At 54.6% G+C, this 14,955-nt stretch overlaps 1 protein-coding gene across 1 annotated transcript; it reads right to left on the reverse strand.

The window, feature by feature from the left end:
* Positions 1–3,101: 3,101 nt before the first annotated feature.
* LOC114000088 (maestro heat-like repeat-containing protein family member 1) lies at positions 3,102–12,419 on the reverse strand (the record flags this gene model as incomplete). Its single annotated transcript, XM_039378365.1, has 4 exons — positions 12,399–12,419; positions 10,510–10,664; positions 8,589–8,754; positions 3,102–3,326 (listed from the first exon to the last, which is right to left on the reverse strand). Coding segments are annotated over exons 1-4 (567 nt in total), but the record flags the coding sequence as incomplete, so codon positions are not given.
* Positions 12,420–14,955: the final 2,536 nt, after the last annotated feature.

A 14,955-nucleotide genomic window follows, 5' to 3' on the forward strand; every position in this document is an offset into this window, starting at 1 on the left:
TCTATGACTCTATGATTCTATGATTCTATGATTCTATGATTCTATGATTCTATGATTCTATGACTCTATGATTCTATGATTCTGTGATTCTATGATTCTATGATTCTATTCTGTGATTCTATGACAAGGGGACACGGGCTCAAGCTCTGCCAGGGCAAATTTCAGTTGGATATCAGGAGAAAATTCTTTCACACAGAGAGAGTGATCAGGCATTGGGATGGGCTGCCCAGGGAGGTGGTGGATTCACCGTCCCTGGAGGTTTTTACAAAGAGATTGGACGTGGCCCTGAGTGCCATGATCTAGTCAATGGACTGGGTTTGGACCAAGGGTTGGACTCGATGATCTCGGAGGTCTTTTCCAACCCAATTGATTCTATGATTCTATGATTCTATGATTCTATGATTCTATGATTCTGTGATTCTGTGATTCTGTGATTCTATGATTCTGTGATTCTGTGATTCTGTGATTCTGTGATTCTGTGATTCTGTGATTCTATGATTCTATGATTCTATGATTCTGTGATTCTATGATTCTATGATTCTATGACTCTGTGATTCTATGATTCTGTGATTCTATGATTCTATTCTGTGATTCTATGATTCTATGATTCTATGATTCTATTCTGAGATTCTATGACAAGGGGACACGGGCTCAAGCTCTGCCAGGGGAAATTTCAGTTGGATATCAGGAGAAAATTCTTTCCAGAGAGAGTGATCAGGCATTGGGATGGGCTGCCCAGGGAGGTGGTGGATTCACCGTCCCTGGAGGTTTTTACAAAGAGATTGGACGTGGCCCTGAGTGCCATGATCTAGTAAATGGACTGGGTTTGGACCAAGGGTTGGACTCGATGATCTCGGAGGTCTCTTCCAACCCAATCGATTCTATGATTCTATGACTCTATGATTCTATGATTCTATGATTCTGTGATTCTATGATTCTATGATTCTATGATTCTATGATTCTGTGATTCTATGATTCTGTGATTCTGTGATTCTGTGATTCTGTGATTCTGTGATTCTATGATTCTGTGATTCTATGATTCTATGATTCTGTGATTCTGTGATTCTATGATTCTGTGATTCTGTGATTCTGTGATTCTATGACTCTATGATTCTGTGATTCTATGATTCTATGATTCTATGATTCTATGATTCTGTGATTCTGTGATTCTATGACAAGGGGACATGAGCTCAGGCTCTGCCAGGGGAGGTTTAGGTTGGATATTAGGAAGGAATTCTTTCCAGAGAGGGTGATCAGGCATTGGAACGGCCTGCCCAGAGAGGGGGGGGATTCACCATCCCTGGAGGTTTTTACAAAGAGATTGGACGTGGCCCTGAGTGCCATGATCTAGGAACTGGAGTTGGATCAGGGGGTTGGACGTGATGATCTTGGAGGTCTCTTCCAACCCAATCGATTCTGTGATTCTATGATTCTATGATTCTGTGATTCTATGATTCTGTGATTCTGTGATTCTATGATTCTATGATTCTATGATTCTGTGATTCTGTGATTCTGTGATTCTGTGATTCTATGATTCTGTGATTCTATGATTCTGTGATTCTATGACTCTATGATTCTATGATTCTATGATTCTGTGATTCTGTGATTCTGTGATTCTGTGATTCTGTGATTCTGTGATTCTATGATTCTATGATTCTATGATTCTGTGATTCTATGATTCTATGATTCTATGATTCTGTGATTCTATTCTGTGATTCTATGACAAGGGGACATGGGCTCAAGCTCTGCCAGGGGAAATTTCAGTTGGATATCAGGAGAAAATTCTTTACAGAGAGAGTGATCAGGCATTGGGATGGGCTGCCCAGGGAGGTGGTGGATTCACCATCCCTGGAGGTTTTTAAACGCAGATTGGACGTGGCCCTGAGTGCCATGATCTAGTCAATGGACTGGGTTTGGACCGAGGGTTGGACTCGATGGTCTTGGAGGTCTTTTCCAACCCAATCGATTCTATGATTCTGTGATTCTGTGATTCTGTGATTCGATGATTCTATGATTCTGTGACTCTATGACTCTATGATTCTATGATTCTATGATTCTATGATTCTGTGATTCTATGATTCTATGATTCTGTGATTCTATGATTCTGAGATTCTATGATTCTGTGATTCTATGATTCTATGATTCTATGATTCTGTGATTTTATGACTCTATGATTCTATGATTCTATGATTCTATGATTCTATGATTCTATGATTCTGTGATTCTATGATTCTATGATTCTGTGATTCTATGATTCTATGATTCCATGACAAGGGGACATGAGCTCAGGCTCTGCCAGGGGAGGTTTAGGTTGGATATTAGGAAGGAATTCTTTCCAGAGAGGGTGATCAGGCATTGGAACAGCCTGCCCAGAGAGGGGGGGGATTCACCATCCCTGGAGGTTTTTACAAAGAGATTGGACGTGGCCCTGAGTGCCATGATCTAGGAACTGGAGTTGGATCAGGGGGTTGGACGTGATGAGTTGGAAGTCTCTTCCCCACGCCAATCGAATTCGGTTATTCTATGATTCCTGTATTCGTGATTCTATAGATTCTTCTGTGATTCTCTGTTGGATTCTGTGATTCTATGATTCTATGAATCTATGATTCTGTGATGCTGTGATTCTATGAATTCGATGGGATTCTATGATTCTCGATGATTCTATGATTCTAAGCTAATGATGCTGTGATTCTATGATTTCTATGATATCTGTGATGCTGTGATTTCTGTGATTCCTATTGATTCTATGATTCTGTGAGTCTGTGGATGCCTATGATTCTATGGATTCTATGATTCTGTGATTCTGTGATTCTGTGATTCTATGATTCTATGATTCTATGATTCTATGATTCTATGATTCTATGATTCTGTGATTCTATGATTCTATGATTCTGTGATTCTGTGATTCTGTGATTCTATGATTCTATGATTCTATGATTCCTGCCCAGGGATCGTTTCCCCTTCCCTGTCTCCTGTCCCAGAGACCCAAAATCTGGGATGGGGCCGGGAAATGGCTTTGACATCGGAACCAGCTCCGGGGGCCCAGTTGGAATTTCAAACCACTACACCCCCAAACCCCAGTTCCTGCTGTTTTATCCCACCCCCTCCCCTCCCCATCCCGGTTTCCCCCGGTACCTGCCGGGCTGGAGGCTCCGGGCGGCGGCTCCGTGGCCCCTCCTGTCCCTGCCCTGCAGGTTTTTGGGGAGCTGCACCCCCAGGGAGCAGCTGAGGCGCAGCAGGAGGGTCCCGAAGAGGGCCGGGTAGAGCCCCAGCACGGCGGGCCCGGCCTCGGGGGCCGACAGGAGCTCGTGGAGAGCGCACGTGGCCTGGGAAAAACCGCGGGGAAAACCGGGAATCAATCCGGGAATTAATCGGGGAATTAATCGGGGAATTGATCGGGGAATTAATCGGGGAATTAATTGGGGAATTGGGGACACCTCGCACAGCAAATCACTCCCCCGGGGGACCTCGGAGTGTCCCCAGCTCGTGTCGCTCCCTCTCTCCCGCCGGGCCGGGCTGGGAATTCCGTGGGACCCGGGAATTCCGTGGGACCTGGGAATTGTGTGGGATACCTGGGAATTCTGTGGGACCTGGGAATTCTGTGGGATCTGGGAATTCTGTGGGACCTGGGAATTCTGTGGGATACCTGGGAATTCTGTGGGAAGGACCTGTGGGACCTGGGAATTCCGTGGGACCTGGGAATTCTGTGGGAAGGACCTGGGAATTCTGTGGGACCTGGGAATTCTGTGGGAAAGACCTGGGAATTCTGTGGGACCTGGGAATTCCGTGGGACCTGGGAATTGTGTGGGATCTGGGAATTCTGTGGGACCTGGGAATTCTGTGGGAAAGACCTGGGAATTCTGTGGGAAAGACCTGGGAATTCTGTGGGATCCGGGAATTCCGTGGGATACCTGGAAATTCCATGGGACCTGGGAATTCCGTGGGAAGGACCTGAGAATTCTGTGGGACCTGGGAATTCTGTGGGACCTGGGAATTCCATGGGACCTGGGAATTCTGTGGGATACCTGGGAATTCTGTGGGACCTGGAAATTCTGTGGGATCTGGGAATTCTGTGGGACCCGGGAATTCTGTGGGACCTGGGAATTGTGTGGGATCTGGGAATTGTGTGGGATCTGGGAATTCCGTGGGATACCTGGAAATTCCGTGGGACCTGGGAATTCCGTGGGAAGGACCTGAGAATTCTGTGGGACCTGGGAATTGTGTGGGACCTGGGAATTCCATGGGACCTGGGAATTCTGTGGGACCTGGAAATTCTGTGGGACCTGGGAATTCCGTGGGACCTGGGAATTGTGTGGGATCTGGGAATTCTGTGGGACCTGGGAATTCTGTGGGAAAGACCTGGGAATTCTGTGGGATCCGGGAATTCCGTGGGATACCTGGAAATTCCGTGGGACCTGGGAATTCCGTGGGAAGGACCTGGGAATTCTGTGGGACCTGGGAATTCTGTGGGACCCGGGAATTCCGTGGGACCTGGGAATTCTGTGGGATACCTGGGAATTCTGTGGGATACCTGGGAATTCCATGGGAAGGACCTGGGAATTCTGTGGGACCCAGGAATTCTGTGGGACCTGGGAACTGTGTCGGAGCTGGGAATTCCGTGGGACCTGGGAATTCTGTGGGACCTGGGAATTCTGTAGGACCTGGGAATTCCGTGGGACCTGGGAATTGTGTGGGATCTGGGAATTCCGTGGGATACCTGGGAATTCTGTGGGACCTGGGAATTCTGTGGGAAAGACCTGGGAATTCTGTGGGATCCGGGAATTCCGTGGGATACCTGGGAATTCCGTGGGACCTGGGAATTCCGTGGGAAGGACCTGGGAATTCTGTGGGACCTGGGAATTCTGTGGGAAGGACCTGGGAATTGTGTGGGACCTGGGAATTCTGTGGGACCTGGGAATTCCATGGGACCTGGGAATTGTGTGGGACCTGGGAATTCTGTGGGAAGGACCTGGGAATTCTGTGGGAAGGACCTGGGAATTCTGTGGGATCTGGGAATTCTGTGGGATATCTGGGAATTCCGTGGGACCTGGGAATTCCGTGGGACCTGGGAATTGTGTGGGACCTGGGAATTCTGTGGGAAGGACCTGGGAATTGTGTGGGATACCTGGGAATTCTGTGGGACCTGGGAATTCTGTGGGATCTGGGAATTCTGTGGGACCTGGGAATTCTGTAGGACCTGGGAATTCCGTGGGACCTGGGAATTGTGTGGGATCTGGGAATTCCGTGGGATACCTGGAAATTCCGTGGGACCTGGGAATTCTGTGGGAAGGACCTGGAAATTGTGTGGGATACCTGGGAATTCTGTGGGACCTGGGAATTCTGTGGGATACCTGGGAATTCCGTGGGATCTGGGAATTCCATGGGACCTGGGAATTCTGTGGGATACCTGGGAATTCTGTGGGAAGGACCTGGGAATTGTGTGGGATACCTGGGAATTCTGTGGGACCTGGGAATTCTGTGGGATCTGGGAATTCTGTGGGACCTGGGAATTCCGTGGGAAGGACCTGGGAATTCTGTGGGACCTGGGAATTCTGTGGGACCTGGGAATTCCATGGGACCCAGAAATTCTGTGGGACCTGGGAATTGTGTCGGAGCTGGGAATTCTGTGGGACCTGGGAATTCTGTGGGACCCGGGAATTCTGTGGGACCTGGGAATTCCGTGGGATCTGGAAATTCCGTGGGACCTGGGAATTCTGTGGGACCTGGGAATTCTGTGGGAAGGACCTGGGAATTCTGTGGGACTCGGGAATTCTGTGGGACCTGGGAATTCTGTGGGATCTGGGAATTCTGTGGGAAAGACCTGGGAATTGTGCGGGAAAGACCTGGAAATTCTGTGGGACCTGGGAATTCTGTGGGACCTGGGAATTCTGTGGGATACCTGGGAATTCTGTGGGATACCTGGGAATTCCGTGGGACCTGGGAATTCCGTGGGACCTGGGAATTGTGTGGGAAAGACCTGGGAATTCCGTGGGACCTGGGAATTGTGTGGGACCTGGGAATTGTGTGGGACCTGGGAATTCCGTGGGATACCTGGGAATTCTGTGGGATCTGGGAATTCTGTGGGACCTGGGAATTCTGTGGGATACCTGGGAATTCTGTGGGACCTGGGAATTCCGTGGGAAGGAAGGGGATTTGGTCCCTCAAATCACTCCCCCGGGTGACCTCGGAGTGTCCCCGAGATGAAAAAGGAAAAGGAAAAGGAAAAGGAAAAGGAAAAGGAAAAGGAAAAGGAAAAGGAAAAGGAAAAGGAAAAGGAAAAGGAAAAGGAAAAGGAAAAGATAAAGAAAAAGGAAAAGGAAAAGGAAAAGGAAAAGGAAAAGGAAAAGGAAAAGGAAAAGGAAAAGGAAAAGGAAAAGGAAAAGGAAAAGGAAAAGGAAAGGAAAAGAAAGGAAAAAAAAGAAAAAAGGAAAAGGGGAGAAAAAAAAAAAGGAAAAGGAAAAGGAAAAGATTTTATTTTTTTTTGAAAGAAAAAGGAAAAAAAGGAAAAAAAAAGATTTATTTTTTTTTAAAACAAAAAAAAATAAAAAAAAAGATTTTAATTTTAAAGAAAAAAAAAAAAAAAACAAAAAAAAAAAAAAAAAGAGGAAAAAAAAGGAAAAAAAAAGGAAAAAAAAGGGAAAAAGGACAGAAAAACGACAAAAAATGGAAAAAAACAAGAAAAAAAAAAGGGGAAAAAGGAAAAAGGAAAAAAGGAAAACAACGGACCAGGAGAAACGGAAAAGGAAAAAAAAAGGAAAAGGAAAAGGAAAAGGAAAAGGAAAAGGAAAAGGAAAAGGAAAAGGAAAAGGAAAAGGAAAAGGAAAAGGAAAAGGAAAAGGAAAAGATCCAGGAGGATCTTTACACCCAGGAAGGGGCAGGGGGTTCATAGGAAGGGTCAGGGGGTCCCAGGAATGGTCAGGGGTGCCAGGAATGGTCAGGGGGTCCCAGGAAGGGGCAGGGGGTGCCAGGAATGGTCAGGGGGTCCCAGGAATGGTCAGGGGTTCCCAGGAAGGGTCGAGGGGTCCCAGGAATGGTCAGGGGGTACCAGGAAGGGTCAGGGGGTCCCAGGACACACTCACAGCCAGGGGCAGGGGGGTGCCAGGAATGGTCAGGGGGTGCCAGGAATGGTCAGGGGGTCCCAGGAATGGTCAGGGGGTGCCAGGAATGGTCAGGGGGTGCCAGGAATGGTCAGGGGTTCCCAGGAAGGGTCAGGGGTTCCCAGGAATGGTCAGGGGGTCCCAGGAAGGGTCAGGGGGTCCCAGGAATGGTCAGGGGTTCCCAGGAAGGGTCAGGGGGTCCCAGGACACACTCACAGCCAGGGGCAGGGGGTCCCAGGAATGGTCAGGGGTCCCAGGAATGGTCAGGGGGTCCCAGGTCCAGGACACACTCACCGCCAGGGGCAGGGGGTCCCAGGAATGGTCAGGGGGTCCCAGGACACACTCACAGCCAGGGGCAGGGGTTCCCAGGAAGGGTCAGGGGGTCCCAGGACACCACCACAGCCAGGGGCAGGGGGGGTTCGTCCCCGGACAGGGTCAGGGGGGTCCCCAGGGGACACACTCAACAGCCATGGGCAGGGGGGGTCCCAGAAGGGTCAGGGGGGCGGGTCCCAGGGACACCAACTCACAGCCCGGGGCAGGGGGGGGGGGGGGGGGGGGGGGGTGGGGGGTGGTCGGGTCCCAGGAAAGGATAAGGGGGTGCCAGGAATGGGTCAGGGTTCCCAGTAAGGGTCCAGGGGGTCCCAGGAAAGTGTGGGGGTCCCAGGAAGGGTCAGGGGGTCCCAGGACACACTCACAGCCAGGGGCAGGGGGTCCCAGGAAGGGGCAGGGGGTCCCAGGAATGGTCAGGGGGTGCCAGGAATGGTTAGGGGGTCCCAGGACACACTCACAGCCAGGGGCAGGGGGTCCCAGGAAGGGGCAGGGGTTCCCAGGAATGGTCAGGGGGGGGTGCCAGGACTGGTTAGGGCGGTCCCAGGGACACACTTCACAGCCCAGGGGCAGGGCGTGTCCCACGGCAGGGGCCAGGGGCGTCCCAGGCAGGAAGGTCAGTGGTTCCCAGTACATGGATCAGGGGGTGTTCCCCAGGATGGTCAGGGGTCCCGGAATGGCAGGGGCGGGGTCCCAGGAATGGTCAGGGGTTCCCAGGAATGGTCAGGGGGTGCCAGGAATGGTCAGGGGGTCCCAGGAATGGTCAGGGGTCCCAGGAATGGTCAGGGGTCCCAGGAAGGGTCAGGGGGTCCCAGGAAGGGTCAGGGGGTCCCAGGACACACTCACAGCCAGGGGCAGGGGGTGCCAGGAATGGTCAGGGGGTCCCAGGAATGGTCAGGGGGGTCCCAGGAATGGTCAGGGGGTTCCCAGGAATGGTCAGGGGGTTCCAGGAATGGTCAGGGGGGGGGGGTTTTGCCAGAAGGTTTCTTCCGGGGTCCCGGGACCACTCAAAGCCAGGGGACAGGGGGGTTCCCAGGAATGGTCCAGTGGGGTCCCAGGAAGGGTCAGGGGGTTCCCAGGAAGGGTCAGGGGGTCCCAGGAAACACTCACAGCCAGGGGCAGGGGGTTCCCAGGAAGGGTCAGGGGGTCCCAGGACACACTCACAGCCAGGGGCAGGGCGGTGGCCACGCGCTCGGCTCCCCCGCCCAGCAGGAAGCTCTTGCTCTCCTTGTAGGGGATGTCCCTGCTGAGCTTCTCCAGGAGCTGCTCCAGCACCTGGGAGGTGAGGGCGGGCTCCGTGGCCAGGGACCTCCACATGGCACACGTGTGGCTGCGGGAAAACAGGCAAAGGGGGGCTTTGGCACCGGGAAAGCCACGGGGAGAGGGAGAAATCCCACCCCAGCGACCCCTGAAGAACACCCAGAGCCTCCCCTGGCGCCCCAAAATTCCCAGTTTTCCCCCCAAGGGAACAGCCTGGGAGCTGCTGCTGGTTCGTGTCAGGAATGGAGGATCAGGAATGTTGGGAGGAGGAGGAGGAGGAGGAGGGAAACTCTGCTCCAGGCTCGGCGCCGACTCACTGAGCAGGTCCCTAAAGCATCCCAAAATTCCCAGCTCTCCAGGGACAGCTCTGCTTCCAGAGCCCCAGAGCCTGGGAAAACAGCCTAAAATCAGCCCCAGTCCTCCAGCTCCCAAAGGAAATCCCAGAAGGATCTGGGTGCTGGAGGAAGGAGCCAAAGGAGGATGTGGAAAACCCCCTAAAAATCAGCTCTGACCCTCCAGCTCCCAAAGGAAATCCCAGCAGGGTCTGGATGCTGGAGAAAGGAGCCAAAGGAGGATGTGGAAAACCCCCTAAAAACCAGCTCTGACCCTCCAACATCCAAAGGAAATCCCAGCAGGGTCTGGATACTGGAGGAAGGAGCCAAAGAAGGATGTGGAGAAGACCCTAAAAACCAGCTCCAACCCTCCAGCACCCAAAAGAAATTCCAGCTGGGTTTGGATACTGGAGAAAGGAGCCAAAGGAGGATGGGGAAAATATCCCAAAAATCAGCTCACACCCTCCAACACCCAAAGGCAATCCCAGAAAGATCTGGATACTGGAGGAAGGAGCCAAAGGATGATGTGGAGAACACCCTAAAAATCAGCTCTGACCCTCCAGCTCCCAAAAGAAATCCCAGCAGGGTCTGGATGCTGGAGAAAGGAGTTTATGGGAAACACCCTAAAAATCAGCTCTGACCCTCCAGCATCCAAAGGAAATCCCAGCAGGATCTCGGTGCTGGAGAAAGGAGCCAAAGGATGGTTTGGAGAACACCCTAAAAACCAGCTCCAGCCCTCCAGCACCCAAAAGAAACCCCAGCAGGGTTTGGATACTGGAGAAAGGAGCCAAAGGGTTTTTATGGGCAACACCCTAAAAATCAGTTCTGACCCTCCAGCATCCAAAGGAAGGGAATTCAGATCCAGAAGGATCTGGGTGCTGGAGAAAGGAGCCAAAGGAGGATGTGGAGAAGACCCTAAAAACCAGCTCTGACCCTCCAGCACCCAAAGGAAATCCCAGAAGGATCTGGGTGCTGGAGGAAGGAGCCAAAGGACGAGGTGGAAACTCCCCCCGGAAAATCATCTCCGGTCCCGGATCTCCCAAAGGAAATCCCAGCAGGATCTGGATGCTGGAGGAAGGAGCCAAAGGAGGATGTGGAGAACACCCTAAAAACCAGCTCCAACCCTCCAGCACCCAAAAGAAATCCCAGCTGGGTTTGGATACTGGAGGAAGGAGCCAAAGGGGGGTGCGAGAAGCCAAAGGATGAAGCGGAAACTCCCCCCGGAAAATCATCTCCAATCCCAGATCTCCCAAAGGAAATCCCAGCAGGATCTGGATACTGGAGAAAGGAGCCAAAGGAGGATGTGGAGAAGACCCTAAAAACCAGCTCCAGCCCTCCAGCACCCAAAAGAAATCCCAGAAGGATCTGGGTGCTGGAGGAAGGAGCCAAAGGACGAGGTGGAAACTCCCCCCCAGAAAATCCTCTCTGGTCCCGGATCTCCCAAAGGAAACCCCAGCAGGGTTTGAGGGGTGGGAGGAGGGCGTGGGCAGGACCTGTCGAAGGGCAGGGAGCTGCCCAGGAGGCTGGAGACCACGAGGCTGGAGTGCTGGGCCGCCAGGATGTACACGGTCTGCTGGGCCGCCTTCCGCAGGTGCTCCTCGTCCACCTCCTCCAGCTTCCCGTGGATGATGCTCACGAGGTCGGGGATCTGGGAGAGGGAGGATGGGCAGAGAGACAGGGGATGAGCCTGGAATGGGGGGTCAAGGGGCTCCAGGAGAGCTGGAGAGGGACTGGGGCCAAGGGCTGGAGGGACAGCACCCAGGGAATGGCTTCCCAGGGTTAGGGGGGATAGTGGGAAGGGATTCCTGGCTGGGAGGGTGGGGAGGGGCTGGGATGGAATTCCCAGAGGGGCTGTGGCTGCTCCATCCCTGGGAGTGTCCCAGTCCAGGTTGGGTCCCCCTGGGATGGTGGGAGGTGTCCCTGCCCATGGCAGGGGGTGGGAATGGATGATCCTTAAAATTCCTTCCCACTCGAATCGTTCCACTGGAGCCAGGCTGGGAAAACTGGGAATATCCAGCCTGGAGAAGGGAAGGATCCAGGGAGACCTTGGAGCCCCTTCCAGGGCCTGAAGGGGCTCCAGGAGAGCTGGAGAGGGACTGGGGCCAAGGGCTGGAGGGACAGCACCCAGGGAATGGCTTCCCAGGGTTAGGTGGGATAGTGGGAAGGGATTCCTGGCTGGGAGGGTGGGGAGGGGCTGGGATGGAATTCCCAGAGGAGCTGTGGCTGCCCCATCCCTGGGAGTGTCCAAGGGCAGGTTGGATCACCCTGGGATAGTGGAAAAGTGTCCCTGCCTGGAATTAAGTGACCTTTAAGGTCCCTTCCCACCCATCTCATCCCATCCCAAGGCTCCATGAGCTGCCTGTGGCCCCGGGATGGAGCCCCTGGTTCCTCCCGCTCCCCAGTGGGAGCAGCTGGATGCAGGAAGCCCTGGAGGCCGGGTGGGCTCGGGAGCTGCAGCTCCAGCCTCGGGAAAACCCTTCTGTGGGAATCCTTGGCACCTGGAAGGGTCCCAAGGGGGGCTCTGGATCCACGGGGATTCCAAGAACCGGGGTGAGGGGTGGGATGAGGGGCGACCACCGTGGGAGCCCCGGGGCTGAGCTCCTCTTTCAGGGGTGTTTCCCGTGCTGGCAGCTCCAGAGGGAGTTAAACCCATGGAATCACGGAATTGTTGAGGTTGGAAAACCCCCCAGAGCCCACCGAGTCCAACCATCCCCCCCGGGGCTGGGGTGGAATTCCCAGAGGAGCTGTGGCTGCCCCTGGATCCCTGGGAGTGCCCAAGGCCGAGGTTGGAGCAACCTGGGATAGCAGGAGGTGTCCCTGCCCACGGTGGGGGGTGGCACTGGGTGGGATTTAAGGTCCATTCCCACCCAAACCGCTCTGGGATTCTGTGATCCTTCCCCGTCCTGCCACCCAGGAGGCCCCAGGGGATTCCCAGAAAAAAAAAAAAAAAAGACCCGGCAAGGACACCCTGGAATTGTGAGGCTGGAAAATCCCTCAGAGCCCACCGAGTCCAACCATTGCCCCGTGTCCCCAAGTGCCACCTCCCCAGGGATGCTCCATCCCCCCCCCAGGGATGGGGATCCAGGGCTGGGCAGCCCTTCCCAGCAGGGATTTTTCCCAAGATCCCAAATAAACCTCCCCTGGCCCAGCTTGGGGCCGTTTCCCCTCGTCCTGTCCCTGTTCCCTGGGAGCAGAGCCCGATCCCACCTGGATCCACCCTCCTGTCCCCCTGGATTCCCTCTGAGCCCCCTTTTCTCCAGGCTGAGCCCCCCCAGCTCCCTCAGGAGTTCTCCAGACCCTTCCCAGCCCCGTTCCCATCCCTGGCCACGCTCCAGCCCCTCCATGATCCCTCTTTCCTTCCCAATCCCCCCGGGATGGTCACCTCAGGACACCTCTGGGGCATCCACGGCCCCTTTTTCCAGAGGAGGAACCCAAAGGAAAAAACCCCCCCTGAGCCCACCAGGTCCCCCCAGCCCTGCCCGTGTCCCCAAGTGCCACCTCCCCAGGGATGCTCCATCATCCCCCAGGGATGGGGATCCAGGGCTGGGCAGCCCCTTCCCAGCAGGGATTTTCCCCAATATCCCACCTGAGGCTGTTTCCCCTCGTCCTGTCCCTGTTCCCTGGGAGCAGAGCCCGATCCCACCTGGATCCACCCTCCTGTCCCCCTGGATTCCCTCTGCCCCCCTTTTCTCCAGGCTGAGCCCCCCCAGCTGCTCCTGGTGCTCCAGACCCTTTCCCAGCTCCGTTCCCTTCCTTGGAAACATTCCAGCTCCTCCATGGCCTTCTCCTTGTGAGGGTCCCCCCACTACAAGCCCCCCTCATGCCCAGGCCACCCCTGCCCGTGTCCCCAAGTGCCACCTCCCCAGGGATGCTCCATCCCCCCCCAGGGATGGGGATCCAGGGCTGGGCAGCCCTTCCCAGCAGGATTTTTCCCAATATCCCAACTAAACCCGGGCCTGGGAGCAGCAGAGGAGCCGGAGCTGAAGGTGAGGAGACCCCTCAGCGCTCCCTCCGAGCTGCCAAAGGCGCGTGAAGGCCGAGGGGAAGTTCGGGGGCCGGCGGCGAATTCCCGGGATTAGGCCGAATTCCCGGGATTAGGTGGGATCTGGAGGAGGCTCCGGCCCCCGGCTGAGCTCAGCTCGGCCCCAGCGGCTCCCAGGCTTAGCAACAGGTCGGGTTTCAGGATCTGGGGCCGACCCAAAGGTGAGTCACGGCAGCTGGAGCGTTCCCAGGTCGGATCCCGGGGCTCCGGTGCCCAAAAAATCCCGGGGAAAAGCGGGAAGGGGGAACCCGGGGTTTCCAGTTACTGAGGGAGGGAGGGAGGGAGAGAAGGGGGGGATTAGACTAAAAAGCCTCCTGTGTCCAGCACCTCTGAGCCCTCCCCACAAAACATTCCAGCTGGATTTCCAGCCGGGAACAACGGGGCTGCTCCGAAGGTTTCATGGGAATGAGAGCTCGCCTGGGGACACTGAACTCCTCAGCTCCAGTCGGAGCCGGAGCGGGGCCAGGGGAGCTGGGAACAGCAACGGGAGGAGGGAGGGAATGTCAGGAACAGCAACGGGAGGAGGGAGGGAATGTCAGGAACAGCAACGGGAGGAGGGAGGGAATGTCAGGAACAGGAATGGGAGGATGGAGGGAATGTCAGGAACAGCAACGGGAGGGAGGAGGGAATGTCAGGAACAGGAATGGGAGGGTGGAGGGAATGTCAGGAACAGCAACGGGAGGGAGGAGGGAACGTCAGGAACAGGAATGGGAGAGTGGAGGGAATGTCAGGAACACCAACGGGAGGAGGGAGGGAATGTCAGGAACCAAGAGGAGGGTGGAGGGAATGTCAGGAACAGCAAGGGGAGGAGGGAGGGAATGTCAGGAACAGCAAGGGGAGGAGGGAGGGAATGTCAGGAACAGCAATGGGAGAGTAGAGGAGGAAAGGGAATGTCAGGAACACAAATGGGAGGAATGAGGAGGGAGGGAATGTCAGGAACACCAAGGGGAGGGTGGAGGGAATGTCAGGAACAGCAAGGGGAGGGAGGGAGGGAACGTCAGGAACAGGAATGGGAGGATGGAGGGAATGTCAGGAACAGGAATGGGAGGGAGGAGGGAATGTCAGGAACAGCAATGGGAGGAGGGAGGGAATGTCGGAACAGCAACGGGAGGGTGGAGGGAATGTCAGGAACAGGAATGGGAGGGAGGAGGGAATGTCAGGAACAGGAATGGGAGGGAGGAGGGAATGTCAGGAACAGGAATGGGAGGATGGAGGGAATGTCAGGAACAGGAATGGGAGGGTGGAGGGAATGTCAGGAACAGCAAGGGGAGGGTGGAGGGAATGTCAGGAACACAAATGGGAGGAATGAGGAGGGAGGGAATGTCAGGAACACCAAGAGGAGGGTGGAGGGAATGTCAGGAACAGCAGTGGGAGGGTGGAGGGAATGTCAGGAACACCAAGGGGAGGATGGAGGGAATGTCAGGAACACTGATGGGAGGAGGGAGGGAATGTCAGGAACACCAAGGGGAGGAGGGAGGGAATGTCAGGAACAGCAATGGGAGGGTGGAGGGAATGTCAGGAACAGGAATGCGAGAGTGGAGGGAATGTCAGGAACAGGAATGGGAGGGGGGAGGGAATGTCAGGAACAGCAATGGGAGGAGGGAGGGAATGTCAGGAACAGCAACGGGAGGGTGGAGGGAATGTCAGGAACAGCAATGGGAGAGTGGAGGGAATGTCAGGAACAGCAATGGGAGGAGGAAGGAGAGAGGGGAATGTCAGGAACAGCAATGGCAGGGTGGAGGGAATGTCAGGAACAGCAATGGGAGGGAGGAGGGAATGTCAGGAACAGGAATGGGAGAGTAGAAGAGGAAAGGGAATGTCAGGAACACAAATGGGAGGAATGAGGAGGGAGGGAATGTCAGGAACACCAAGGGGAGGAGGGAGGGAATGTCAGGAA

The sequence above is a fragment of the Pipra filicauda genome, unplaced genomic scaffold, assembly GCF_003945595.2.
Source record: "Pipra filicauda isolate LSUMZ 115617 unplaced genomic scaffold, ASM394559v2 scaffold1367_size26435_pilon, whole genome shotgun sequence".
NCBI classification, from domain to species: Eukaryota; Metazoa; Chordata; class Aves; order Passeriformes; family Pipridae; genus Pipra; species Pipra filicauda.